At 55.4% G+C, this 24,707-nt stretch overlaps 3 protein-coding genes across 7 annotated transcripts in view; 2 read left to right on the top strand and 1 right to left on the bottom strand.

Moving 5' to 3' along the window:
• The window catches only part of POLE (DNA polymerase epsilon, catalytic subunit), a 52,598-nt gene extending 48,719 nt beyond the window's left edge, over positions 1–3,879 (bottom strand). For all 4 annotated transcript variants that reach the window (XM_080820912.1, XM_080820911.1, XM_080820910.1 and 1 more), the window contains exons 1-5: positions 3,804–3,879; positions 1,342–1,483; positions 921–1,001; positions 508–552; positions 263–355 (exon numbers count right to left, since the gene is read on the bottom strand). In XM_080820912.1, the coding sequence (XP_080677038.1) occupies positions 263–355; positions 508–552; positions 921–1,001; positions 1,342–1,483; positions 3,804–3,865 (423 nt within the window). In that variant the 5' untranslated portion in view covers positions 3,866–3,879. The remainder of the gene's footprint in view (positions 1–262; positions 356–507; positions 553–920; positions 1,002–1,341; positions 1,484–3,803) is intronic.
• A 259-nt stretch (positions 3,880–4,138) lies between these two features.
• PXMP2 (peroxisomal membrane protein 2) lies at positions 4,139–13,506 on the top strand. The gene is made up of 5 exons (XM_080821042.1): positions 4,139–4,318; positions 5,645–5,761; positions 7,626–7,788; positions 10,524–10,643; positions 13,168–13,506. Exons 1-5 carry the CDS (start codon positions 4,197–4,199, stop codon positions 13,234–13,236), a joined length of 591 nt encoding a protein of 196 aa, XP_080677168.1. The 5' UTR covers positions 4,139–4,196; the 3' UTR covers positions 13,237–13,506.
• Positions 13,507–14,679: 1,173 nt separating this feature from the next.
• PGAM5 (PGAM family member 5, mitochondrial serine/threonine protein phosphatase) lies at positions 14,680–23,013 on the top strand. Of its 2 annotated transcripts, none has more exons than XM_080821855.1 (6): positions 14,680–14,898; positions 18,179–18,357; positions 19,488–19,613; positions 19,722–19,810; positions 19,933–20,066; positions 22,045–23,013. In XM_080821855.1, exons 1-6 carry the CDS (start codon positions 14,708–14,710, stop codon positions 22,193–22,195), a joined length of 870 nt encoding a protein of 289 aa, XP_080677981.1. In that variant the 5' UTR covers positions 14,680–14,707; the 3' UTR covers positions 22,196–23,013. The 2 variants fall into 2 exon arrangements, with proteins under 2 accessions (XP_080677981.1, XP_080677980.1); XM_080821854.1 differs by having other exon boundaries at positions 14,682–14,898; positions 19,936–20,066.
• Positions 23,014–24,707: the final 1,694 nt, after the last annotated feature.

Consider the following 24,707-nt stretch of genomic DNA (forward strand, 5'->3'; position numbering starts at 1 on the left):
AAGGACTTTAGTGGGGTAAGAAAATAAGGGGACAACAATTCAAAGGCTGAGCAGAAAAGTTGGCAAGTCCAAAGCATCTCGTCCAATTCTGTATGTGGCACAACTAAACCACTAACGTTCTCTAAGAGGACATATGGACAGTCACCAAACCCCATCATCCATATACCACCCCACAGGTGCTAAACTTGACCTCTTCCCATCTCTACCCCAGAGGCAGGACAGACCAGCCTCATTCACCCTGAAGCGTCCAGGTGATACTCACCAAGTCCAGGTCCTCCTTGGGAACAGTCTCTATTTTAGCAATTTTACCCTGAAACTTCTTGGAGAGAAAAGATGAAACTTCTCGTTCACAACCCTAAATCGAGATCGGAATGAAAGGACTTCCTATCAGTAAGATCTATTGTCTTCCTTGCCCGTTTCTCTAGAGGCCTCTCTACTTTCAGTCCTGAAACCCCCCCATAAAATGAAGCACCGGCCGTGTGACCTGATTCTACGCATTGGGCTTACCTTCCTGGTCGCAATGTAGAAATACGGCTTGTAGGGCAAGGCCACCTGTAAGAGCCACCAACCCATGCGGGGGCGATGAGAAAGAAGAAAGGAGAAAGTGAGACGGGCTGTTTGCCGGTATACCCGCAAGTCTCTTACAAGATGACACGGCCCAGAACTAGCAGCTGCACGGACAGCAAGGGCAAAGTCTGAGAGACACAAAACTACTCCTCTTTCAGTCCTTCCAAGTGGTTCTCTTATGACATCTCGAACGGTGACCCATGCGGCTCCAAGGGGTCCATGTCTCCAGAGGCTTCGGGCAGCTGCACACCAGAAGCCTCTCAACCCCTCTCCTCCTAGAACACCTGCCACTTTGGACCCAGCTACATCTCATCACTGAGTGGGTCTTAGGTTCTTGGGGTTCAAGACCTTACCTTAAATCTGCTCCCGTCATCTTGAATAAAGTAGTAATCCACTGCACTGACTAAGCGTTTGTCTTCATCTAAAATCTCAGTCTACGAGAGAATCAGTCAACACGGGCACAAAGTCATCCTCTAGGCAGTACAAGAACCCTCTTGCTCCTACTCTTTGGGAAACTGAGCAGAGAAACAAACTCTTTCTCCATCCACTAGAACCGCATCACAACACCTTCCAAGTGAGGATTTCTCTCAATCTCTCCCTCATTCTTGAAAACTTTTTATGGGTTAACAGGGAACCCCCTCAGCCTTGTTTTCCCAGTAGCCTCTTTACAGCCCGGTGATGCTGAAGAAGAAAGGAGGAGAGCTACCCTCGATCCCGCCGCCCACTCTTCAAAGGCCTAAGCCACGAGGAGGGCGCAGCTGCCCGGGTGCTTACGGGGTGCATGTTGATAAGCCAGCCTGTCTTCTCACCGGGCTCCTTGAGCCTCTCAAAGCCAAACCGCAAATCCATCCTATCCGTCCACTGGCTGCGCTCCAGGCGCTTAAGTGCCGAGAGGGAGGAAGAGGGGCCATCGTCCCTGAATGAAAGGAGGAGGAAAATCCTGTCTTCACTGATCGTGACTCTATTCCTACAACCTAGTGTAAGCACTTTGGATGCAACAGTCGATGCACCCCTGAAAAACCTCGTATTTGGCAAAAACGGTTCATTAAAGTAACAAGAGTCATTGGAAACATGACTGGGGCAAAACCAACGGGTCAAAACCCGTTCAACTCTGTAACCAGAACACTAAGAAAACAAGCACCAAGGCTAGATGCTGCTGCCTCGGAGGATATTAAAAACGCATAGGGGTGCCTGGGTGGCTCAGTCAGCTCGGTGCCTGACTTGATCTTGGCTCAGGTCATGATCTCAGGGTCATGAAACTGAGTCTCTCTCCCCCTCTCACTCTGCCCCCTTCCTGGGCATTTATCCCAGAGGAAAGAGAACTCTTTCATACAAAAACTCATGTGTGGGGGTGCCTGGGTGGCTCAGTGGGTTAAAGCCTCTGCCTTCGGCTCGGGTCATGATCCCAGGGTCCTGGGATGGAGGCCCGCACCAGGCTCTCTGCTCGGCCGGGAGCCTGCTTCCCTTCCTCTCTCTGCCTGCCGCTCTGTCTACGTGTGATCTCTGTCAAATAAATAAGTAAAATCCTTTAAAACAAACAAACAAACTCATGTGTGAACATTCATACCACTTCACTCATTATAGCCAAAACGTGGAAACAACCGAGACATTACCTATGGACAAATAACAATTAACTTAGGGTATATCCATCCCACAGAAGACTATCTGTCAACAAAACAGAAGAAACTTATTGATTCAGGCAATAACTTGAATGGATCTCAAGGGAATTATGCTGAGTGAAAAAAGCCAACCTGACTTTTTATAATTTGACTTATAATCTGACTTAAGTAGAGTTCTTGAAATAAAATTAGAGGTGGAGGCTAGATTAGTGGCTGCCATGGATGAGGAAGAGGGAGGAATGAAGGTGGCTGTGGCTCTGAAAGGGTAGCATGAGGGATCCTGGGGACAGAACTGTCCTGTGTCTTGACTGTGGTGGTCACAGACACACAATGGGCACAGAACTAAATACACTCGCATACGTAACCGCGTGTCCATGCATCGCTCGAACAGCCATTTCCTGCTTGTGACCTAGTATTCTAGTAATGTTACCACTGGGGGAAACTGGCTTACAGGTGTATGGGATCTCTGCGCAATTTCCTTTTTTTTTTTTGTAAGATACTATTTATTTATTTGACAGAGCACAAGCAGGGGGAGCAGCAAGGAGAGAGGGAGAAGCAGGCTCCGTCTGAGCAGAGAGCCTGGGCTCCATCCAAGACCCTGCGATCATGACCCGAGCTGAAGGCAGACGCTTAACGAACTGAGCCACCCAGGCATCTCCTCTCTGTGTGATTTCTTACAGCCGCATGAGAATCTACAATTAACTCAAAACAAAAAAGCTTTCTGTGTATTTTCATTTATTTTTAAAATGACAGTTCTCCAGTGCACCGTTAGTTTGATTCCCGGTAAAATGAAATTTACAGTATCTAACACACAAGACTTTCATGCATATTGCAACAACGAAAACCGCAAAGCTGGCAGCAGAGTGCAAAAAAAAAGGGGGGGGGCAAGAATTCTGACCAATTTGGACTGGATTCTAGTTCTGCCAAAAAGCAAGCGGTGACGAATCAGGCGCATAGGAGAAGCACATGGGGTCCTCTGTATGCGGTGCGAACGCAACAAACAGCACCTGCGGTACGTATTCAAGATCAACACAACAAGGAAATATCTACTTCTGTCGTCTACAAGGTGCACTTCCGCAAGGGACACATGAGCTGAAACTACTTGAACCACCTGCTCTGGCTTGTTTCCATTCGCAAAGCGTGTGCCCAGGACGCGCGCACTGACGCCTGTCCGCGCCCCTGCGCCGCAGGCCCCTCAAAGACCCCCGCCCAGCACGGGGGCCGGTCCCACTCACACACCGCCCCGTCCCCGCACGGCCCCGCGGGCTGCCCCGCGCCCACCGCCCGGTCCCCGCACGGCCCCGCGGGCTGCCCCGCGCACACCGCCCGGTCCCCGCACGGCCCCGGGCCCGACCCCGCGCCAGCCGGGAGCGAGAGGAGGCGAGGAGCGCGCGCTGCGACCGCGGCGAGGCCGGTCTCCCCCGCGCCCGGTCAGCTCCGGCCTCCACAGGCCGCCTGTCCGCGGTGCGCGGGAAGCAGCGAACGCAGGGGGACCGCGCGGCTGGCAGGCGGCCTGTGGAGGACCCCGCCTCGGCTGCGCGCCAGGGGCTCCGCACAAGGCCCGGCCGCCCGCCCGCCGCCCCTCACCGGCCCTCACCGGCCCTCACCGGCCCTCACCGGCTGGCCTCGCCGTCCGGGCCCGGCTCCGCGCGCCGCCGCCCGCTGTTCCTCAGAACCATTGCGCCGCGCCCGGGCCGCCGCCGCCGCGCTCCGGGGAATTTGGCGCGCTCCCACCGACTCTCGCGAGAGAGCGAAGCGCCCGCCGCCCAATCGGGAGGCTCGCCGCGCCCCGCCCCGCCCCGCCGAGCGCCTATCGCCGCGGGCGCACGAGGGGAGGCGGCCGGATAGGGACTCGGGGAAAAGTGTGCGGACGCGCGCGCGGCGCACGGCGGGGTCCGTCCCGGGCCGCGATGCGGGACGCGGCGGGGCGGGAAATGGGAGGCCGTCCCCGCGCCCGAGCGGACCGGAGGCCGGGGCGGGGGCCAGGGAGGCCGCGGAGCGGGGGAGGCGATGGCGCCGGCCGCGTCCAAGCTGCGGGCCCGGGAGGGGCTCGGGGCGCTGCCGCAGCGAGCGCTCGCCCAGTACCTGCGCCTCCTGCGGCTCTACCCGGTGTTCACCAAGGCGGCCACCAGGTCTGCGCGGAGCGGCCGCGGAGGGGGTCCCCGGGCGGGGGGCGGCCCGGAGCTCGGCCGGCCTCGGGGACGCAGCCCCGGAAACGCGCTCTCTGCGAAAGGCGAGGCCCCGCGTGCCCCCCGAAGCCCTGCACTGGCGGGAGAGCTCCGCGTGGGCGGGTCTGTGCGTTTGGTTCTGACAGGTCATTGCCAGGGAGCCCGACCAAAGGAACGCACCAAACGAGGGGCTCAGGCCCCCTGCCCTGGAGGTCCTCTCCCAAAGGTGCGTGGCAGCGGGCCGGAGGTCCACGTCCGGCCCGCCCGGGCCGTTGGCACCTGCGCTCGTTCCGAGGTCAGAGGCGTTCAGGTCCGTGCCTCCAGCGGCACGGGCAGCCCGGGCGGGGTGGCGGGTGTTCGCATTCCTTGTCTTGCAGCTTTGCATTTGGGCGAAAGGTGACAAAAGCCGCCCGCCACCCGGGTCTGCTGGTTCGTTGCACCCTTTGATTTGGGATTTTAAACTTTACATGAGACATCGCTCTCCTTCGTTAGCTTTAATTAGTTAATTTTATAAGTTCGTCCCCTCTTATTAAATGCAGCCTTTCATAAATATGGGCAGCATCCTTTCCGGGTGTCGAGTACCAGCAGCAAGTAAGTAGGTAGGTAAGGTCCGTGCCCTCCGGGCTTTCTATTCTAGTGAGAAACTAGACAGGAAGTACAGGCGTCTGAAGGAAGGGAACAGGCCGCGCACGAAGGGAAAGGGAGCGCTCTCTGGGCAGAGGTACCCAGTGCAAAGGTCCTGAGGAAAGAACAAGATAACGACGGAGCAGTGGAAAGTCTCTGTTGCTGCAGAAAATGAACAGTGAGGAAGGGACCAGATGAGGAGGAGGTAGCCAAGGATCAGATTAAGGTCCTTAAAGACATACAAAGAATTTTGGACTTTTTAGCACACACAGCGTATCAGAAGGTATTGGAGTAACTGGGTCCATCTCCACCTTTCTACTGAAAGTTATCTTGCGGATATTGTAGGTTTACATGCGCTCGTAAGGAATAATACAGGGAGATCCCTTGTACACTTTGCCCAGTCTCCCCCACGGGTAACATTTTGTAACACTGCAGTGCAGCATCACACCCAGGACATCGGCATGGGTGCAGAGTGTGTGTGTGTGTGTGTGTGAGAGAGAGTGAAGTTCGACGTCTCCACTTTTTGATGTAGGGCCCGTACACTGGGGCTGCTTTAGAAAGGAGCCATCTCTCCCGGTCCCCCGCTGCTCTCAGCTCAGCCGTGCTGACTGCATTCAGGCCACTCTCCTGCTTGCTCCCGTTCTCTGATTACGTTTCCGTCCACAGTGGCATTTTGTCAGCACTCGGGAACTTCCTGGCCCAGATGATTGAGAAGAAGCGGGAAAAAGGGAACTGCTCTCAAAAGCTGGATGTCGGTGGGCCTCTCAGATACGCCATTTATGGGTGAGTTCCACCACGGGGCCGGTCTACCCAGTAGCAGACTAATTGAAACAAAGCAAGGGTATCAAGACCAAGTTTCTGAAATGACCTAATTTGGAGACATAATTTTTAAAATGCATTGAAATAGCATGGGAAAAAATCAGAACGCTGGATAACGTGAACCTGTGTTAGGGTGCTCGTTCTGAGTTGCTCGGGTGGGGGTGGCAGTCTTCATTGGGCTGAGAATCTGAGGGCAGATAACTCACCTAAAACTCAGTTAGCCTCTGACACAGAGACACGAAAGAGGAAAACAGACGCGTATGGCCAGCTGTTTCCATTATTTTCATAGTTATAAGCATGCAGGAAATAAATACTTAGGCATCCTGAAAAGTGTCCAGTTTCTGAACCACTTGGAATTGCAAAGAGCACAGAGATTCAGGAGTTTTACCCGTCAAGTCTTCCCTGAGTTCTCTGGCCAGTGGTGGTGTCGGAATGGACGGATTATTGTGAAGTCTTTTGCATCAGGACTCATTTTGTCAATTTAAACTTCACAAATACCACTTTGTGTTTATAAGCATATTGGTTGCGGTCATCACAACGTTTCCATAATGCAGTTAAAGCCAGTCGCCCTGGAGGGAAGGAATGCGTCCGAACCCCCTGGGCGGCATTACTCATTCACCGTTTCCATCTGCCAGACTTCTGTTCCCGCTTACGGCCCCTGGCTAGCTCAGTCGGAGTCGGTACAGCATCCAGCTCTTGGTCTCGGGGTCATGAGTTCAAGCCCCACCCTGGGTGGAGAGATCACCGAACAAAGAATAAATTCATTTAAGAGTCTGTTCCCTCTCACTAAGGAGCCCTGCTCTGCGCTACTTAACCTGTGGCAGGATGGGAAGCAATGGCTGAGAACCACTTGTGTAAGGACTTCCAGTGTCAAAATTAGGAAGACCTGTAGGTCCCTGCCCATCTTTTTATTGCTGATTCCTACAGAGCTACAGGTCTGTTGCACCAGTAGCCTCAGTGCCTGGATTCCGTTCTGTCCCAGGTACCCTCCCTTTGGGAATGCAGAGCCTCAGTACTAACCAGCCCGTGCACAACGCGAGGACTCCCTCTTACCGACAGCCCAGGAGGGTTTGAGGAGAAGCTCTGACACCAGGGATGCATCCACTTACTATCCCTGAGCGCCCTGTCTGAGCCAGGCCACGTGCAGTGATTACACAGGCACAATCCTGTCCTGTGACGTTTATCTCTGTCTGGCAGAGAGAGCACCATTTTTTTTTTAAGATTTTATTTATTTGACAGACAGATCACAGGCAGTCAGAGAGGCAGGCAGAGAGAGAGAGAGAGGAGGAAGCAGGCTCCCTGCTGAGCAGGGAGCCCGATTCGGGGCTCGATCCCAGGACCCTGGGATCATGACCTGAGCCAAAGGCAGAGGCTTAACCCACTGAGCCACCCAGGCGCCCCGAGAGGGCACCATTTGATGTAACAAATGAGATCATGACACGTAGTGACACAGACTCTGAAGACAATGAAACAGGACCTGGGCTGGAGAGTGGCTGGGACAGTGGTGGGTTCTTGTCCAGAATAATCATGGACCAAGTCTCCCAGCTGACAGTGTTGGAAAGGAGGTGGCCACATGGAAACTGATGGGAGATCCAAGGCAGGTCTATCAAAGACAAAAAAAAAAAAAAAAAAGAAAAGAAAAAAGAATGCTTGAAACAGAGTCAAAGAAAGCCCCTGTTTTTTAGAAGGACGGCACAGACCTGTGTGGTCAGTGATGGGTGACTCCAGGGAGGCGGGGTTTAGGACCTGGGATTTGGGGGTGAAGCTGGACCCAAGAAGGGCACACCCAGAGAATGCAGTCCTGCTCACCCCCACCATGGGGCCTCAGGTTCTTCTTCACAGGGCCCCTGAGTCACTTCTTCTACCTCTTCATGGAGCGCTGGATCCCTTCCGAGGTCCCCTTGGCTGGGGTCAAGAGGCTCCTCCTGGACCGCCTCCTCTTTGCACCGGCTCTCCTGTTGTTGTTCCTCCTCATCATGAGCTTCCTGGAGGTTGGTCTCTGCCATAGCTTTGTTTGGCACAGTGATCCTTGCCTGGCGTCTGGGGGTGGAAATCAGAGGGTCCGTGAACTTCTCAGTACGTTCCAGTGACTCCAGTGAAATCCCTCCCTTCCCTTTATGAACATCAGACACAAACTCTGGCTGCATTGGCAGCATGTGTTGGTCCCCAGTAAGAAGTCACAAATATCTCAGTATCACGCATCATTTGTTACAGACAGAATAGCTTTTATGTGTCATCACTCCTACCTGCCTTCAAGTCTTGTCACTGAATGTGTCAATACGGAAGCACATCTGCTCATCTATCCTAAGGTTTTTTTTCCTGAGTATTCTGAAAGGTTTATTTCCGTGTAGTTGGTTCCTTGGTAATCCTATACATTCTGTTTCATACAGACGGGACTCTGAGAAGGGGGTCAGTGGAATTCATGAAGCGCGTTTCAGACCCCCGGTGGTATCACAGAACCCTGTGCTGACTCAGTGCCTGAACATCGGAAGTGCTCTGAAGAGGTTAACATGTCAGCATAGATTTAAAACATCACAGCCCACCACGTGAGCAGTGTGTTCACAGGAGTCACCAGGCATGTCTGTGGTTCTGCCCGGCCCAGCCCCTTCCCGGTTCCCTAGCTCCTCCTACCCCCCGCTTACCTTCTCCTGCAGGTGTTATTGTAAAGCAGTACCTTGAGTTCCTGTTCCTGAGGTAAACACCCCTTGTGGTCTAAAGTGTTCCCGGGGGAAGCAGGAAAGATGCTTCCGCTTAACTGGTTAGTAGTAAGTCCCTGAGAGTAAAAAGAGGTGTTTATTCTTCCAAATATAAAAGGAATATATGTTCATTAGAAGACCAAAACCCTGAATGCATAGGTCATATGGGACCAAAGTATGTGAAGTACACAGCACATAAATGACATACGTGGGACCACATTATACCACACGCTACAGATGCTTCTGCATCTCCATTTATTTTTTAATCTGAATGTAGTCGATGCACAATGGTATGTTCGTTTCAGCTCTACAGTGCGGTGATTCAGCTTCTCTGTCCACTGTGCTCACCACACGAGTCACCACACGACTCAAATGACAGTATCATGGACTCTATTCCCTACGCTGTCCCAATGCCCAGCTTTTCTCTGATCATAGATCCCACGTGTTGACTGCACGGCGTTCCCCCACATGCCTGTCCCTTTCGTGTAAGGGTTCCTGTTTGGTTAAATCCTAGCATTGTCCAAAGAGGCTGTTCGTGCTTGTTCTCCTGCAAAGCTACAGGAGAGCACAAACAGCTGACGTTCGTTGAATGCTCCTTCCAAGCTCTGCAGTGAGTACTTTGTGCCATTTGAGCTGCAGGTCAAGCCCATTTTTGCAGAAGCTCAGGCCCATGGCTTAAGATCCCGTAATTTGCAAGCCCATGAGTCCAGGCAGACCCAGGCTTTGTGACCCCAGAGTGCCCAACCCTCGCAGCTTTGTTTCCCCACACTCTTGATGACCGTGAATGTATTTTTCTTTTAAATAGTTTGCAATTCGCTACATAAAAAATAATGTATACATATTTATGAGGTTGAACATCTTTTTATGTTTAGTGTATTTCTTCTATGAACTGCTTATTTTCTATCAGTGTTTGCTTTTTTTCTCACTGATTGTATATTCGTATATATTAAAGACATTAATCCTTTGTCAGACTGCAGAAGCTTTTCCCATTTTTCAGGTTTTTGTCTTTTAACTGAAGACAAAGTTAAACATTGGAAGTTAGATAAAGTTTATTTATATTTATATATAGATAAAGTATATTTATAAAGTGTTTCTCCATACAGGAGTTTAAAAAGTTTATGTATTCAAATCTGTCGTTTTTTTCCTTTGTGGGCTTCCTTCAAGCAAGATACTGGGAATATTCTCCTGTACTTCCTTCTTTTATGATTTCATTATGCACCTTTTGACAAACACAAAGATAACAGAAATACTCTATGCTTTTCTCTAGTATTCTTATATTTTTGCTTATGTTTGGAAGATCTACTTTTGTCTTGTTTCTTTTCACTTAAATAGCCAGTTGTCTTGTTACCGTTCATTGAACAGTCCCCCGTGCTCTGAAACATCCCCTTCATCGTGCTCTCATTCCCATACGTGCAGGCCATTATCTGCACTCTGGTCTTTTGCCGGATTCTATTAATTTCCGTTGTATGTCTTTCCTTTTTTAGCTTCTAATTACCATCATCTCATAGTATTTTTAAAAAAATCTTCAGTGGTTTAGGCCTCTCCTTACTCTTCTTCTCCGAGATGGCTATTCTTGGGCATTTATCCTCTCAGATGACATTTAGAATCAATTTATTGGGGTTCATTTTTTTAAAAAACTTCAAGTTTTGCTTGAAAATGCATCCATTTTGGAGATTGTTTTGGGGAGAACTGACAGCCGAGGCATGAATGGCAGTTCTGGTGCCCTTGGGCAACAGCACGAATCCCGGCGTTCAGTCGGCCGGTACAGGTGAGGAAGGCCCGCGAAGGCCGCGGACACAGGGTAAGCAGGTGGGCTGCCTCCCGGGTGCCGACTCCCTAGCCGGAGCGTTGGCTCCTTAGAGCTGCGGCGCTAAGCAGGCCCACAGGTGTGCTGTCTGCATAGCAATGGAACAAAATCCAGTTTTAAAACCCATCGTGTTAGGGTTTGGGGCCCTCCAGACCTTGGCACCCCAGCTTCGCTTCTGAGGGCTGTGGCAGTTGCTCACCATCCACATTCCCCTCCTTTCCAGGGGAAAGACGCAGCTGCGGTTGCTGTCCAGATAAGGAGACGCTTCTGGCCAGCGCTGCGCGTGAACTGGCAAGTTTGGACCCCCGCGCAGTTTGTCAACATCAACTACGTCCCTTTGCAGGTGAGGGCCAGGTGGCACCATGCAGAACCAGAGGGGGCCTCACCTTCCACCAGCTTTGTTTTAGCTTGGAATGGCCAGGGGCTTTCTCTCTGCCCAGAATCAGTAGCAGTTCTGGATTTGGGCAGATGAAGCAGGTGTCCGCACCTCATCCACTGCACCCGGAAATGTTTCTGCAAAGCCCCCCAGTCCGGGAACACCGTGAATTTTCCAGGGGTTCAGTATTGCCAGGGCCTGGCCTTGCGGGTCACAGTCAAAAGTGCACACAGGTGCCAAGCAGGATGTGCAGGGGAGGCAAGGGCAGCCTCACGCGTGGTGACAGCAGACGTGCTCGAGCAGCAGGCAGAGAGTGGGACCTGCCGTGGGGCAGCCTTTGGGGTGCCACGCAGATGGGATTCAGCACTTCTGGGCACCCGGGGGGGTGCATTCTGAGGTGGCCTGCTGAAACTGCCCCATGGCCCCCCCCCCCAACTTCCTGCACTGAGCACGGTGGGAGCCCCGAAGGGCTCTATGCTGCAGGAGCAGCTCACCAGGGCTGAAGGGTCCCGGCCTCACGCACTGCCTTTACACACCAAAGACAGCTCTTGTGCGTCCAGCCCCAGGACGAGACCCGGGGCTGGAGATTTGCTAGAGGGACTCAGCACATCTCTACACTCCTGGCCTGGGTTTATTACAGCCTCAAAACAAGAATATACAACTGGATCCTAGGAATCCATGCTGGCTTCGTGTGCTCCCTCCCTCCCATGAGGGTCACACACAGCAGGCTCTTGCCAAAAGAGCTTTGGTACCACCAAAACGCGGCAACGTGTACGCCATGTTTCTGCCCAGGGAAGCCCTGAAAAGACACAGCACCTAGGGGTTTGGGGAGGGCTGGTCATGTAGGCACCCTCTGCCTGGCGCGTATCAGAATTCCAGACTCCCAAGGAGAGCAAGGGCTCACCATGAGCCACGTTGTTTTAGCAAGCAGTCCAGGCCTAGGAGCCATTGTTAGCAGTTGGGGAAAGGTGGGAGCCCTCAGGAACTCTAAGTACCCAGGCGCCAAGCAAGAGCGAGCCTCTCAAACAGGCCTTTCCAACGACTGCAACCTTAAGCTTTTTTTGCCCACCATTTAAGTAACCTACTCGTTTTCACCCTGCTCTAGAGAGGAGAGACAGGCAGAATTCCCGTGAGCAGCAGCTCCATTGGAAGGATGGGAAGAGGGAGGGAGGTGCAGGCTGGGTGGTCACACACACACACACACACACACACACACACACGAGGAATAGTGGAAAGCTAGGAGAAGGCAGTGACACACAACCACAGATATTGTAGGCTTAAAGCAAAATGAGAATCAGTTTCATTGGTTTGAACAGTGACCTTCCCAAGAGCAGTTCCAGTGGCTCCGTGAGGACTAGAGCCAGACGGCTGTGATTCGAGAAGTGGATGAAGCAGAAACCCTAAGTCTGCAACATTCTCTAAGACGTTGGGAGAGATGATGGGAGAGGGCTTCGAAGCTAGGAGGCCAGACGCTACCCTTAAGAGGGGTCGTGGGATTCGGGCATAAGCAGAGAGGTGCTTCAGCGGAGGCCCTTCTTTACGAAGACAGGAGAGAGGTGCCTGTTCGCTGGGGACTCCCGTCTACACCTGCTTTCCTCTGGGGGGGCAGAGGGCAGGGCGGGGCCAGATGGAGGGGAGAGGAGGTAGGAAGGGTTTGAGGGGAGTAAAGACAAGGTAAACTTGTAGAGAATGACAGAGGGAGCTGACCGGAGACCCTCGTGCGTGGGCATAGGGCCCCAGCAAAGCAGGGAGGATGTGGGTTTTCCGGGGAGTACAATTAAGGAGCCACAGGGGAAGGCAACAAAGGCTATGGGCCATGGACCCTAAGGTATAGAGACAAGGAAGTAAAGACACGGAAAGGCAGAATGGCCGAGGACACGAAGGGATCTCTGGATGGGAGAGTGGGAGAGCCTGGAAAATGGGACCCTTCTGGGCAGCCCCGGGATAGAAAGCTGGGAGGCTGTGATGAGTTTCCATTTTAGGTAGTGGCAGGTGAGTGCTTAAGGGCCAGGGGAGTTTATTAAACATTTACTGAGCACCTACTGTATGCCCCGCTGCTCTAGACTCTGGGGATACCGTGACTAACAAGGTAGAACATGGAGCTTTTATGGAGCTTGTACGTCAGGGAGGCTCACTGACTAAAGGTAATTCCAGGCGGGAGTACGTCCGTCAGAACGTGGAAGCAGGGTCACGGCCTGGGCTGGCGGGGCATCACCGACGGGCTGATGTCCAGTCCCGGGGTGAGAAGCTGAGCCAGGAGCTGGTGCTCCATGGACACGGGGCAGTCCTGTCTGCTTTCTCTGCCAGCCTGTAATGTCACCAGGCACCGACCGTCCTGCTCACCCCTCTAGCGCCGTGCTTTGTGCGAAGTGAAGGCTCAGTGGATGCGGCAGTGGGTGGCTGGACGGACCAACAAATGAGCTCTGTCCTGGGGGGTCGGTGACTGGTAACTACAGTCAGGGCCTCACCGTGGCCTGTGTTCTCTTGGCAGTTCCGAGTGCTTTTTGCCAACCTGGTGTCTCTGTTCTGGTACATGTACCTGGCCTCTCTGGGGAAGTGAAGAGGACCCGAGCGAAGGCTGCCCATGTGCATCTAGGGACCCACCTGCCTAGGGCGAGGAAGCAGAGACGACCAGTCAGGACTTTATCTGACGCCCGATCCTGCGACCCAAGACGGAGAAACAGGAATCTTTTCATGTAAGAATCTTGTGCTTTAAAAAGGCAGAAACTGTCTTCAGGTGATGCTGCCTTCGTCATAAAATACAGTGGCGCTGACTTCACGTGTCACCTTGAACCGAGTTAGGATGACAATAAACTGAAACGTCCCTTTTTCCGTGGTGACTGTCATTTTTCAGAACAATTGTGTCACTTTGGTAGAAATGGGGGGCCAGAGGGCTGCCCTCAGACTTTTTTTTTCCACTTAAAAGAGATTGTGGTGGAACCTCTAACCCTGTTGCTTGCCTACATGGAGACACCGGAAGGGGCCCTCCCAGAGCGGGGCGTCCCGCTGGCGTCGGGAGGCCCTGCGAGGAGCACAGGCCGCCCGTCCCCGACTGTTCTCCGCTCTTGCCGCCCCGCTAACCCTCCTCCTCACCTCCTCTCACACTCCGCATCCTTTCCTTCTCTCATGGACACAAGACCCTTGGATCTCAATATTCTATTTTAAATTTCTTGTACGTCCCATTTGCTGTTTCTGTCTCCTCGGGGCTCGTGGTGGTTTTCGTTTCGTTTCCATTCGTTTTGCTCCTTCTTCTCCGCAGGCAGGACGCCCGCGGTCCGCGGACGCGCGCCGGTCCTCGAAGAGGCGAGGCACGGGGGCCGCGCGGTGCGGCGGCCCGGCCCGGACCCAGGGTTCTCGCCCCCCATTTCAGCGCCGAGGCCGTGTCCTCTTCCAATTCCCCGGAGAGGGATTCTTTCGTTCCCCGCCCAGGGCAGGGGTCGTGGCTGGAGTGGCGGGCGCGTCCGTCGCGCGGCCAGCGTCCCGCCGCGGAAGCCCAGGGTGAGCGTCCCGGCCGCGCGGGCTTCGTCACGCCCGAGGCGTCGCGGCCGTCCGCGGTCCTCCCGGTTTGAACCCTCCGGCACGACGGTCGGCTTCCGCGACGGCGGTGAGGCGTCCACCCGAAGAGGCAGGTGACGGCGTGTAGGGGACAGCGTCCGACAGGCGCTCCGGTCGGTCCCTTGTTCCACCCCACGCCCCCCCGAGCTGCGGCCACTGCGTGTGACGCCCGGATTTTTCCAGACGGGCAGCGCCGGGCGAGCGGGCGGCGCCGCGCCAACGCTCGCGGCTCGAAGGCAGGCCTGACTTGCACCGGGGCCCTCCGCACAGGACCCGGAAAAAGGTCTCGGAGCCGTGGCCCACAGAGCCTCTGCCCGCGACCGGCGGCCGGGGCGTCCCCACCCCCCGGGCTCCGGGGGCGGGACTTCCGGCCCCGCGCGGCCCGCAGGCCGGAAGCGGCCCCTGAAGAACCGTGTCCCTCGCGGCGCGCCGTCCACCCGTGAGCGCCTGCGCAGGGCGGCGCGGAGCAGGCGGGCATGGCGTTCCGACAGGCGCTGCAGCTGGCGGCCTGCGGCCTGGCCGGAGGCTCGGCCGCCGTGCTCTTCTCGGCGGTGGCGGTGGGGAAGCCCCGCGCGGGCGGGGACGCGGAGCCGCGCGTGGTCGAGGCGCCGGCGTGGGCGGGGGCCGCGCGCCCCGGGCCGGGCGTCTGGGACCCCAACTGGGACAGGTGCGGGGGCCGCGGGGGGCGTCGGGCGCGCCGATCGTCAGCGGTGGGGACCCTCCCGCGCCCCTGCCGTTGCGTTCGGTCCGAGTGGTCGGTTCTGCGGAGGGGCAGGCTCGCGGGCGGATTTCTTTTCCGGATGTGGCTGGCGGTGATCCGGGGGCGCCCTCGACCCCTCTCCCGAACGCCGGCCGCCTCGCCTGTCGTTTGGGGGAAGGAGGACGCTGGTGCCTGGGACAGTGCCTGGCACGCGGGACGGTCCGAGGTAGTCGCTTTCAGGCGGGGACAGAGGGTCGGACTTGCGTGTAGGCGGTCAGCCCGGTCTCCCTCGCTCATGGGATTGGAGGATGGAGCACTGACCCCAGCCCTGCCTGACAGGGAGAGACGGGGGATGTGCGGCCAGAGGTGAGGGTCTGGCCCTTAAAGGGCCCTCTTTGCGGGGAAGATGTGCAAGGACACGGCTAGACACCGTGATAGGAACGGGAACCTCCGGGTCTTGGTCGGCGCGTGGCCGCAAACCACATGTGCTTATTGAGCACTTGGGAAGTGGCACCTGGGATCAGGAAACAGTTTTTAGCGTTATTTGATGTTAATGGATTTAAATTTGAAAAACAAAATAGTGCGGATTTTTTAATATTGTTTATGTGTTGCAGTGATAGTATTGTTGATACGTTGAATTAAATAGAGTGAGTGTTTGAAATTTCACCGGTTCCTTCCTAGTTTTTAAATATGGCTTCTTAGAAATTTTAAAGTCCATAGGTCGCTGGTGTTGTGTTTCTATTGGACAGCACTGCTCTGGAGTCTGGGAGTGGCCCTTGTGCCATGGTTTGCCGGGTCCCAGCTCCTCCTTCCTGCTTACTCTGAATGAGGGGCGCAGAACTAGTATTCAGGGGCAGCCTAGTTGTATCAGGAACTTCACAGGTATTCTTTGTTTTTGTTTTTAAGATTTTAATTAGTTATTTGACAGAGCAAGAGAGCACAAGCAGGGGGAACAGTAGAGGGAGAGGGAGAACCAGACTACCCGCTGAGCAGGGAGCCTGATGCGGGGCTTAATCCCAGGACCCTGGGATCAGAACCTGAGCAGAAGGCAGATGTGTAACCATCTGAGCCACCCAGGGGCCCGTGGTATTCTTTGTTTAAATCTTAAAAAAAAAAAAAAAAAAAAAAATTCCTGGGGCACCTGGGTGGCTCAGTGGGTAAAAGCCTCTGCCTGCAGCTCAGGTCATGATCTCAGGGTCCTGGGATCGAGCCCCGCATCAGGCTCCCTGCTCAGCGGGGAGCCTGCTTCCTCCTCTCTCTCTGCCTCTCTCTCTGCCTACTTGTGATCTCTGTCAAATAAATAAAATCTTTTTTTAAAAAATCTTATAATAGTTTTAGATTTATGGGAAAACTGGAAAGATGAGAGTTCTTACATAATCTACCCCTGATTTACTCTGCTACTAATGTCTTATGATGCTAGTATGGTGTATTCTTCACAACTGGTGAACTGGTATCTGTATGTTATTATGGATTGATATTCACACTTTTTTGAGATTTCTTCCGTTTTCAGCTATTGTCTGTTGTCTCTTCCAGGATCCCGCATGACAGTTAGTCGCGTGTCCTCAGGCTTCTCTTGGGCGTGACAGTTTCTCAGACTTTCCTTGTTTTGATGACCTTGACATGTTGAGGAGTGGCACTCAGGAATTTTATAGTATGCCCCTCAATTAGGATTTGTCTGTTTTACTAATGATTTGACCAGGGTCATACTGTCTTTTTCAAATGTCAGTACAGTCTTCTAAATTTCTTCGGTTTTTGGTGTTTTTGTTTTTGTTTTAAGATTTTATTTATTTATTTATTTATTTATTTGAGAGAGGAGAAGCAGACTCCCCGTGAAGCTGGGAGCCCAATTCGGGACTTGATCCTGGTACTCTGGGATCATGACCTGAGCCGAAGGCAGCCGCCCAACCGACTGAGCCATCCAGGCACCCCCCCCCCCTTTTTTTTTTTTAAGATTTTTATTTATTTGACAGAGATCACAAGTAGGCAGAGAGGCAGGCAGAGAGAGAGGAGGAAGCAGGCTCTCTGCGGAGCGAGAGCCTGATGCGGGGCTCGATCCCAGGACCCTGGGATCATGACCTGAGCCGAAGGCAGAGGCTTTAACCCACTGAGCCACCCAGGCGCCCCCCCCCCCGTTTTTTTTTTTTTTTTTTTTAAGGAAACAGATTTGTTCTGAGATTAAAGGACGTAATTGAAGCAGCACCAGACTGTAGCTTTATTGGTTGAAGCCGGGACACTGTATTTGCTGGCCAAGGCTAGGTTTACAAAGGGGGAGTCTGTCCGTGCTGGAAAGTTCCAGAGCCTTTTCGTGGAGAACCTCATCCAGTCTGGGCTCCCTGTGTCTGTGCCCATAGTGCACTGGGCTCCAGCGTGGCATCTCAGCCTGTCTGTGTTAGGACACCCCAGGCTCGTCCAGCAGGACCCCTGAGTTGCCACTGTTCCCTTCAAGACTTATCCTGCCAGCACTTTGTCCCAGCTGAGGACACTCTTTCCCTAGTTCTGCCCATCCCACAGACCGTTAGCTTTTATTAATTTCAGTTCTGGGAGCTACCAGACATGCCTGTCTTCATAAGATTTGGCCGTTTCTCAGCATCGCGGCTGCTGGTGCCCCTCGCCCTCACCCTCACCCCCCCACCGTCCCCTCAGCTCTTCACCCTTCCAGGAGTGCCATCCAATAGACTTTTCATGATAACGGGAGTCTTCTCTTCCTTGCTGTCCAGTGTGGTCGCCACTGTCCCATGTGCTACTGAACCATTTCAGATGTGCTTAGTGTGACCAGGGAAATGGAGTCAGATTTTAAATTTTCATTATTTAGAATTTAAGTAGCCACATGGCCAGTGGCTGACATTGGACAGCACAGTTGCAGACTCTGCATCAGCGAGGCCGTATTGGCCTTTTGGGTCCTCCCCCAGCCACCCTTCCTGTTACCTGGTTTCGTTTTCTGCACATCACTTACCACCTCGCTGTTCTAATCAGTCCCTCACTAGAACACAAGCTGCACGAGGGCTTCGCTTGTCTGTCTCGTTCACCGTCTGCTCGCCCAGAACGGGCCTGGCACTCAGCTCTGCGTGGTAAATGAGATGTGGTCCGAGAGGATGGACTCTCCGGGGCCAGCGGCAGAGAGCAGAGCGCAGAGGGCAGGTCTTGTCCGTGCGCTTTCCCAAGATGGAAATACCGTCTTGTCAGAAATACTCAAGGCTGACTTGTGAGCGGGGATCACAAGGACACGCCTCTCCTGTTTCAACATTAGGCGAGAACCACTGTCCCTGGTCAACTTGCGGAAGAGGAACCTGGACTCTGGAGAAGAAGAACTGGCGTCCAGGCTGGACCACTGCAAAGCCAAGGCCACACGACACATCTTCCTCATCAGGCACTCCCAGTACCACGTGGATGCCTCCCTGGAAAAGGACCGCACTCTGACGCCCCTGGGTACGTGCTGGGGCTCAAGCCCCAAGTGACACCCATCCCGGTGGCACTGGGCCCCTTTGGACCTGTGTCAGGGGCTTGGCCTAGATTCAAGAATTGTCATTAACAATAGGTCATCAGCCTAACTGACATGAGACAGGCACTGGGAACATCCTCAACTTTCAAAAATAGATGGTGGCTCTCACGATCAGATCCGAAGCCCGGCGGAGGCGTTCCTTGCTCACGCCCTGCAGGTGGCATGCCGTGTGCACCCCGTTTTGCTTGACCTGACTTGCTGCCCAAGATCCTTCTGGTCAGCACTTGCAGATCTGCTTAAAGTCAACTTCCTAATGGCAAAGAGACCGAGCGGGAGCGGCTCTGGCGTCCCCCTGGCGGAAGCGCTGCTCGTCGCCGAGTCTTGCCGCCCATACAGTCTCTGTGCCTGCGTGCAGGCGTGTCTGGGGAAGAAATTCCCAGGAGAGGAAGCCCAGGGTGGGCTGAGATAGAGTTTAGATTTGCAAAGATTTCTGTGTCGGATAGGATCTGACCCGTTTGTGTCCGTACTGAAAACCTCCAGATGGTCTAAAGCATTTGGCGGCCGGTCCTGCAGCTTGCTGGGCACCGCCAGCTGCCCTGGGTGCCGAGTGCGTGTGTGAGCCGCGGAACCACGTCCACGGTGCTCCTGCACGCGGCTGGCACTGACTGGCCGAGGGCACTGTCAACTAGATTCTAAGATCTGTGAGAAAAAGGATTTGTGTCTGCACGAATCCATACTTAGTAACGCGGAGGCCATCGGCATCTCTGATAATGGCACAGCTGGTGGGTCAGTGGTGTGTTGCAGCCCAGTCTCAGGACAAAATTGCATAAAAGGGGCATGAGGGACCCAGAAATAGTAACAGGACCCTACCCAGACTTTAGTCGTCTTCAACCTCGGTCACTGTTTTTAACATTTCTTCTCTGTGGGGCTGAAGGTAACTGCGTCATTGATTTTACCTGTTGAATGCCTGCCCGTGCAGGAAGGCCCAGGCCCCAGGAGGGTCTGCCCACCTTATACCCCAATCCTAATGGTACTTGATAAGGACTGGAGTATTTGTGGAGTAAACAAAAGAGGGACTCCAGCAACATGTAATTCTCCGGTATTTTTCACCTTCAAGGTCGTGAACAGGCCGAACTAACGGGGCTCCGACTTGCAAGCCTGGGGTTGAAGTTTAATAAAATTGTCCATTCGTCCATGACCCGTGCGATAGAAACCACTGATATCATCAGCAAACACCTGCCAGGTGAGTGCCGGGCACCCCCAGGTCCCTGGGCAGCAGGACTGAGAACGGCAGAGGGCCCTGGGCAGCTTCTCCTGAAGGGGCAGCGCTGAGTCCCTGCTTCTCCCACAGGTGTCTGCAAGGTCAGCACAGACCTGCTGAGAGAGGGCGCCCCCATCGAGCCTGACCCTCCTGTGTCCCACTGGAAGCCGGAGGCTGTGGTAAAAACCCCCCTCCCCTGGGGAGCATCCCCCACTGCGCCCCCTCGGCCCGCCCCCCCACCCCCCTCCATCCATGGCCTGTGTGCCGCCTCCGTACTTAGGGTTCCTTCCCCTGCCCCCAGCAGTATTACGAAGACGGAGCCCGGATCGAGGCCGCCTTCCGGAACTACATCCACCGGGCGGATGCTAAGCAGCAGGAGGACAGTTACGAGATCTTCATCTGCCACGCCAACGTCATCCGCTACATCGTTTGCCGGTGAGGGCGACCGAGGGCTCCCTGCCCCACCTTTCTTCCTGCCGGCCTGTGCCAGCTCATCTGCCCAGGAGGCCCCCGTCAGCCTTCTGGTGAAACGTCTGTTCGGAGTTTTTCACCACGATGCCTGTTTGGTGGAATGGCACAGACGCAGCCCGCTGGTGCCCGCGCGGGCTGGGCTGCCCGAAGCCAGCGGCACGGTCCGGGTGACGCTCGCGTGGTCACTTGGTCAGGGCCCTGGGCGCTGGACCTCGGCCACCGCACTGTCGTGTTTTCCCCCTCGGGGATTGGTGAGCGTCTGGGGAGACGGTGCAGATCCTCTCTCCCTCCAGTTCGTAGCAGCTGGATCTAGCCCGTCGGCGGGTCCCGCCGTGACAGAGGGTGCTTGGCTAATGATGGCTTTGCGTTTGCCCCATCCTGTCCTCATTTGTTAATTGAGAGTCTTCTGTGAGAGCTCGTTCTTCCTCTCCGCTCATGTATCTACAGGATCACGGACTGGCCGATCTGTGTTTGGCACTGTGGGCTGTGACCCATCACCACGTTGGTCACTTCGCTCTCTGGCCGCTGGGCCCCCGGAAGGAGGCTGCTGTGTCCTCTGGACCCGCCTCACTTCCCAGCACTGACAGCTTCCAGAGCCCCCATGAGCGACACCTGCCCTGAGCTGCAGACGTGGGCCAGCGGGCCGGAGGCAGCCAGGCCCGCTGAGTGCTGTGTATTTGACCGAAACTCAGTACGAAATTTGAAAGGACTGGGGCCCCAGCCACCGTCTGGGTCCATTAGGAAGCATGTGTCAGGCGTTTTAACAGCTGAGGGATTTCCCCTTCTTGCATGACGTGTCTGTCAGTGGCAGGACGGGACACAGCCCGCTGGGTGGCCTGTGGCACTGTCCGCGTCCGGACTCAGGGTCCCTGCTCACTGTGCTTGACCCTTGGGCCTGTCGTCAGGGCTGGGGGCGGGGGGCATGCGCTTCCCCTCCAGGGTCACGTGCACGGCGTCTGGTGAGAAGCCCGGGATGTCCGAGGCGGGGCCCCGGGGTGCCGGGACCCAGGCTTCCCAGCGCGCTCACAGGGCTCCGGGCCAGGTGGAGTGGCTGCTGGGGGAGAGGCGTGGGCCTCGGACGGGGCTGCACACCCTCCAAATAAGCGCTCCCGGAGAGCCGACCTCAGAGCTCCTGCGCTCGGCGCGTACCGTTCCGGTTTGCCGCTCCGGGCGTTTTGCGTGTGGAAACACCACGTTAGAACACACCCTGGGACAGGCTGGCCTAAGCAGCCACTAGAAGGGACCCCAATGCTGAGAACACCAGAAGTGTTTGGGGACGTGGAGGAGAGGTGACCTGTGTGCCATAAAGGGCTAGAAGGAGCCGACATCCCCGTCACAGTAGGTGAGGGCGCTCTGGAAGCGGTGAGGGAGAGAAGACTTTAGACAGCAGCGCAAGGTGGTGGTCGCAGGGTGAGCCGTGGGCATGCCCCTCGCCCGTGTAGACATTTAGGGCACAGAGGACGTCTGATGACTCGGGGAAGCCGGAATGGTACTGGGCTTTTTGGCAAATACTGCACCTAGAACGTGCATCTGAGAGCAAGGAAAGGCTCTGGGGCCCCGTTCCTAGGGGAGAGTGGGTCGGGAGCGGGTCTGCTCTGTCGCCCGGCCCGGCTGCCCTTGCCCCCTTCGGGTGACACTGGAAGCTCAATCCCACGCACTTGTAAGCAGCTGTGGGTTTCTGACTCACACACTTGAGTTGGGTGGACCCCCTGACCCAAAGAGGGGCTGGGCCGTCACCGCGCCCCTTACTTGGATGGGATGGCGTCAGCCCAGCAGCTCCTTTCTGAGAAACCCCTTGCTTGAAAACCTTACCTATGTGGGTCCCAGCCCCAAGAAAGTCTGCTCCAAGGTCTTAACGGGGGTTGGGGGCTGTTAGCGTTGTCCCGACCCCAGCCCGTCTGGTGGCAGAGCCCCTGTTCTAGCATGTTCTTTCTCTTCCCAGGGCGCTGCAGTTCCCTCCGGAAGGCTGGCTCCGCCTGTCCCTCAACAATGGCAGCATCACCCACCTGGTGGTCCGGCCAGATGGCCGAGTGGCGCTCAGGACCCTTGGGGACACGGGGTTCATGCCTCCGGACAAGATCTCCCGCTCCTGAGGGCGCCTGGAGGCCCTGCTCTCCTCAGTCCCCCCCCCGGCTCCCGTGGGTGCTGCCGAGGACACGGCTCCTCCCCGTCTTCCCTGCACGGGCTGCTCGGCGGTCGCACTGCACTTCTCCAGGAGGATGGTGGAAAAGTACCTAAAATGTGGCGTTTGGGTCTGGCCTTCCCACCCAGGATGGGAAAGGGAATTGTTATGAGCTGATCGGCCTGATTTCTCTCTGGGGCTTTTCTGCCTTGTCTGCCAGGACGAGGCTCCACTCTCGCTGTCTGTGGGAACCACGGCTGGTCCGCACGGGCGTCTCCGCTCACGACCACACTTGGCCACGCGAGCCCCTCGAGGCTGCGAGGAGGGGCCGCCAGCGCTTCCACTCAGAACTTGTCTACATTCTCCTCCTTTCTTGAGACCCTTTTACCACTTTAACTGTTTGGCAACTAAGAGTCTCCTCGTCTGGGTTCTTGCTTTGGTAACCCGCTTCTCGGTCCGGACTCCGCACCTCTGGCACTGCCGGGCCTTTCCCAGCGGCCCACGGTGAGGGAGGCGGCTGGGGGGCGATCGCACGACAGCAGGGTGTCCTGCTGCGGTCAGACACTCGCCAGCTCCAACTTCGCCTCTGGCCGTTCGTCCTTCGTGCTTGCGGATTAAACTATTTAGATGTGATGTGTCCATCCCAAATACTCTGTTAACTTAGGAGAAACTACAATTTCTATGAAGTGGTTGTGAACATTTTCTGCAGTCAGTGAAACTAATGGGGACATTTGATCCATTCCTCTGTAACTTTGGAGATAACTGCAAATAAAAGTTTTATTTTACTGATTTTTCGAAGTTGTGATTGTGTATGTTTTCAAGAAAATAGGAGGCCACGCCGTGCACCAGACAGCGGCCCCAGAGCTGCCGGAGCGGTTGCGGCTGCAGCGGGCGGCTCTTGCCTCTGGACTTTGTGGTCTCGGGGCTGACGGCTTTGCCGGGCGTCTACCCCCCAGGGGCTGAGGCCCGGACCCAGGACAGCGAGCTAGAGAAATGGTTTTCCACAGGCACCCGCCATGCACTTTCTAGAAACCGTTTTGACAAGCCAGGCACTGTGCCAACTTCTGAAAGCACAGGAGTAACAGGCAGCACACCTGTGACCGCACACCTGTGACCGCACACCTGTGACCGCAGGAGTGAAGGAGGCCCAGGAAACCAAGGGCCACGTGTCCCACCGGGCCTGAGACCCGGACCCTCGGACCCAAATGCCTGAAGGTGGAGGTGGCAGGTCCCCAACTCCCTTCCCTCAAGGGGCTTGCACGGTTGTCTCTGTCGTCTTCAGACCTGCTTTTTTCTTTATTTTTTTTTCTTTTGAGAGCAAACACGATTGGGGTGAGGGGCAAAGGGAGAAGCAGACTCACTGGTGAGCAGGGAGCCCCTATGCAGGACTCGGTCCCAGGACCCTGGGATCATGACTAAGCTGAAGGCAGCGGCCTAACGACCGAGCCACTTCAGATCTGCCTCGACGGGGCCATTTCACGTGATCCTGAGAAGCCGGGCAGCATCTGGAAACTGAAAATGAGTCCACACGGGGGGATGCAGCCAAGGAGCAAGAGGTGGGCGCTGACCTGGGTCACGGGGGCCCGATACCAAGACGGAAGCCCGTCTGAGGTGGGACAGAGGACTGGAGACTTGTGTCAGCAACCGCGTCCTAAGTCTGGCCAAAACGAAGCCTGCCGGTCAGGAACCTGTGTAGCCTGAGGGAACCGGGACTGACAACAGTGGGACAGGGAGCAGCCGGTTCCTATGCTGTTGTGCTATTTATTCCAAACTATTTTCTTCTGAGACAGTCAGGAAAGGAACTAAGTGCTGTCTGCAAACCAGAAAATCCTTACAGGTTTCGTGCACAAATGCAGAACGTCAGTGTCAGACAAGAAAAGAGCATGCCCTGAAGAGCCCGGCAAGGAGACCCAACTCAGGGCCATGGTGCAGTGAGCGATGCCATCCGAAGTCACAGCCTGTCAAGGTGGTGATCCCGCAGACCGCCGCTCCCTCCGGAAGCCGTGAAGGCTGCTGCAGACGTCCCCGGATTCGTCGAGAGGACGTCTGCGGTCCCTGCTGTCCGGGAGGAAGGTCTTCAGAAAGACGTGACCGCCAACCGGCTGGTGAGCTCGTCGCGGCCTCCCGCCCCCGGATGCGCGCTCCGCTCACCGGTGCTGTCCCAGAGGCTGCTGCAAGGACACGGCCTTGGGATGCCGCGGCGGGGCTCAGCCGAGAAGCGCTTCCACGTGAGCCCTCGGATGAGGAGGAGGGTGGATGCCGGAATCTGTTCATCCGGCCACCCGAGACGGGCCTCGTATGGAAAGTCGTCTGTTTGCTAAACCCGCCACCTCCCAAGCTGGAGTGCCTGGCCCTTTCCTTAGTCCCCTTCTGCCCTCTGCATACGGGGACCAGGTTCAGCTCCGACCCGGGAGCCTTCCAAAACGGCTGCAACGGACACCTGCCCCACAAGGTGGGCACTCATTCTGTAACACCCTGGTGGT

The sequence above is a fragment of the Martes martes genome, assembly GCF_963455335.1.
Source record: "Martes martes genome assembly, chromosome: 13".
In the NCBI taxonomy this organism is placed as follows: domain Eukaryota; kingdom Metazoa; phylum Chordata; class Mammalia; order Carnivora; family Mustelidae; genus Martes; species Martes martes.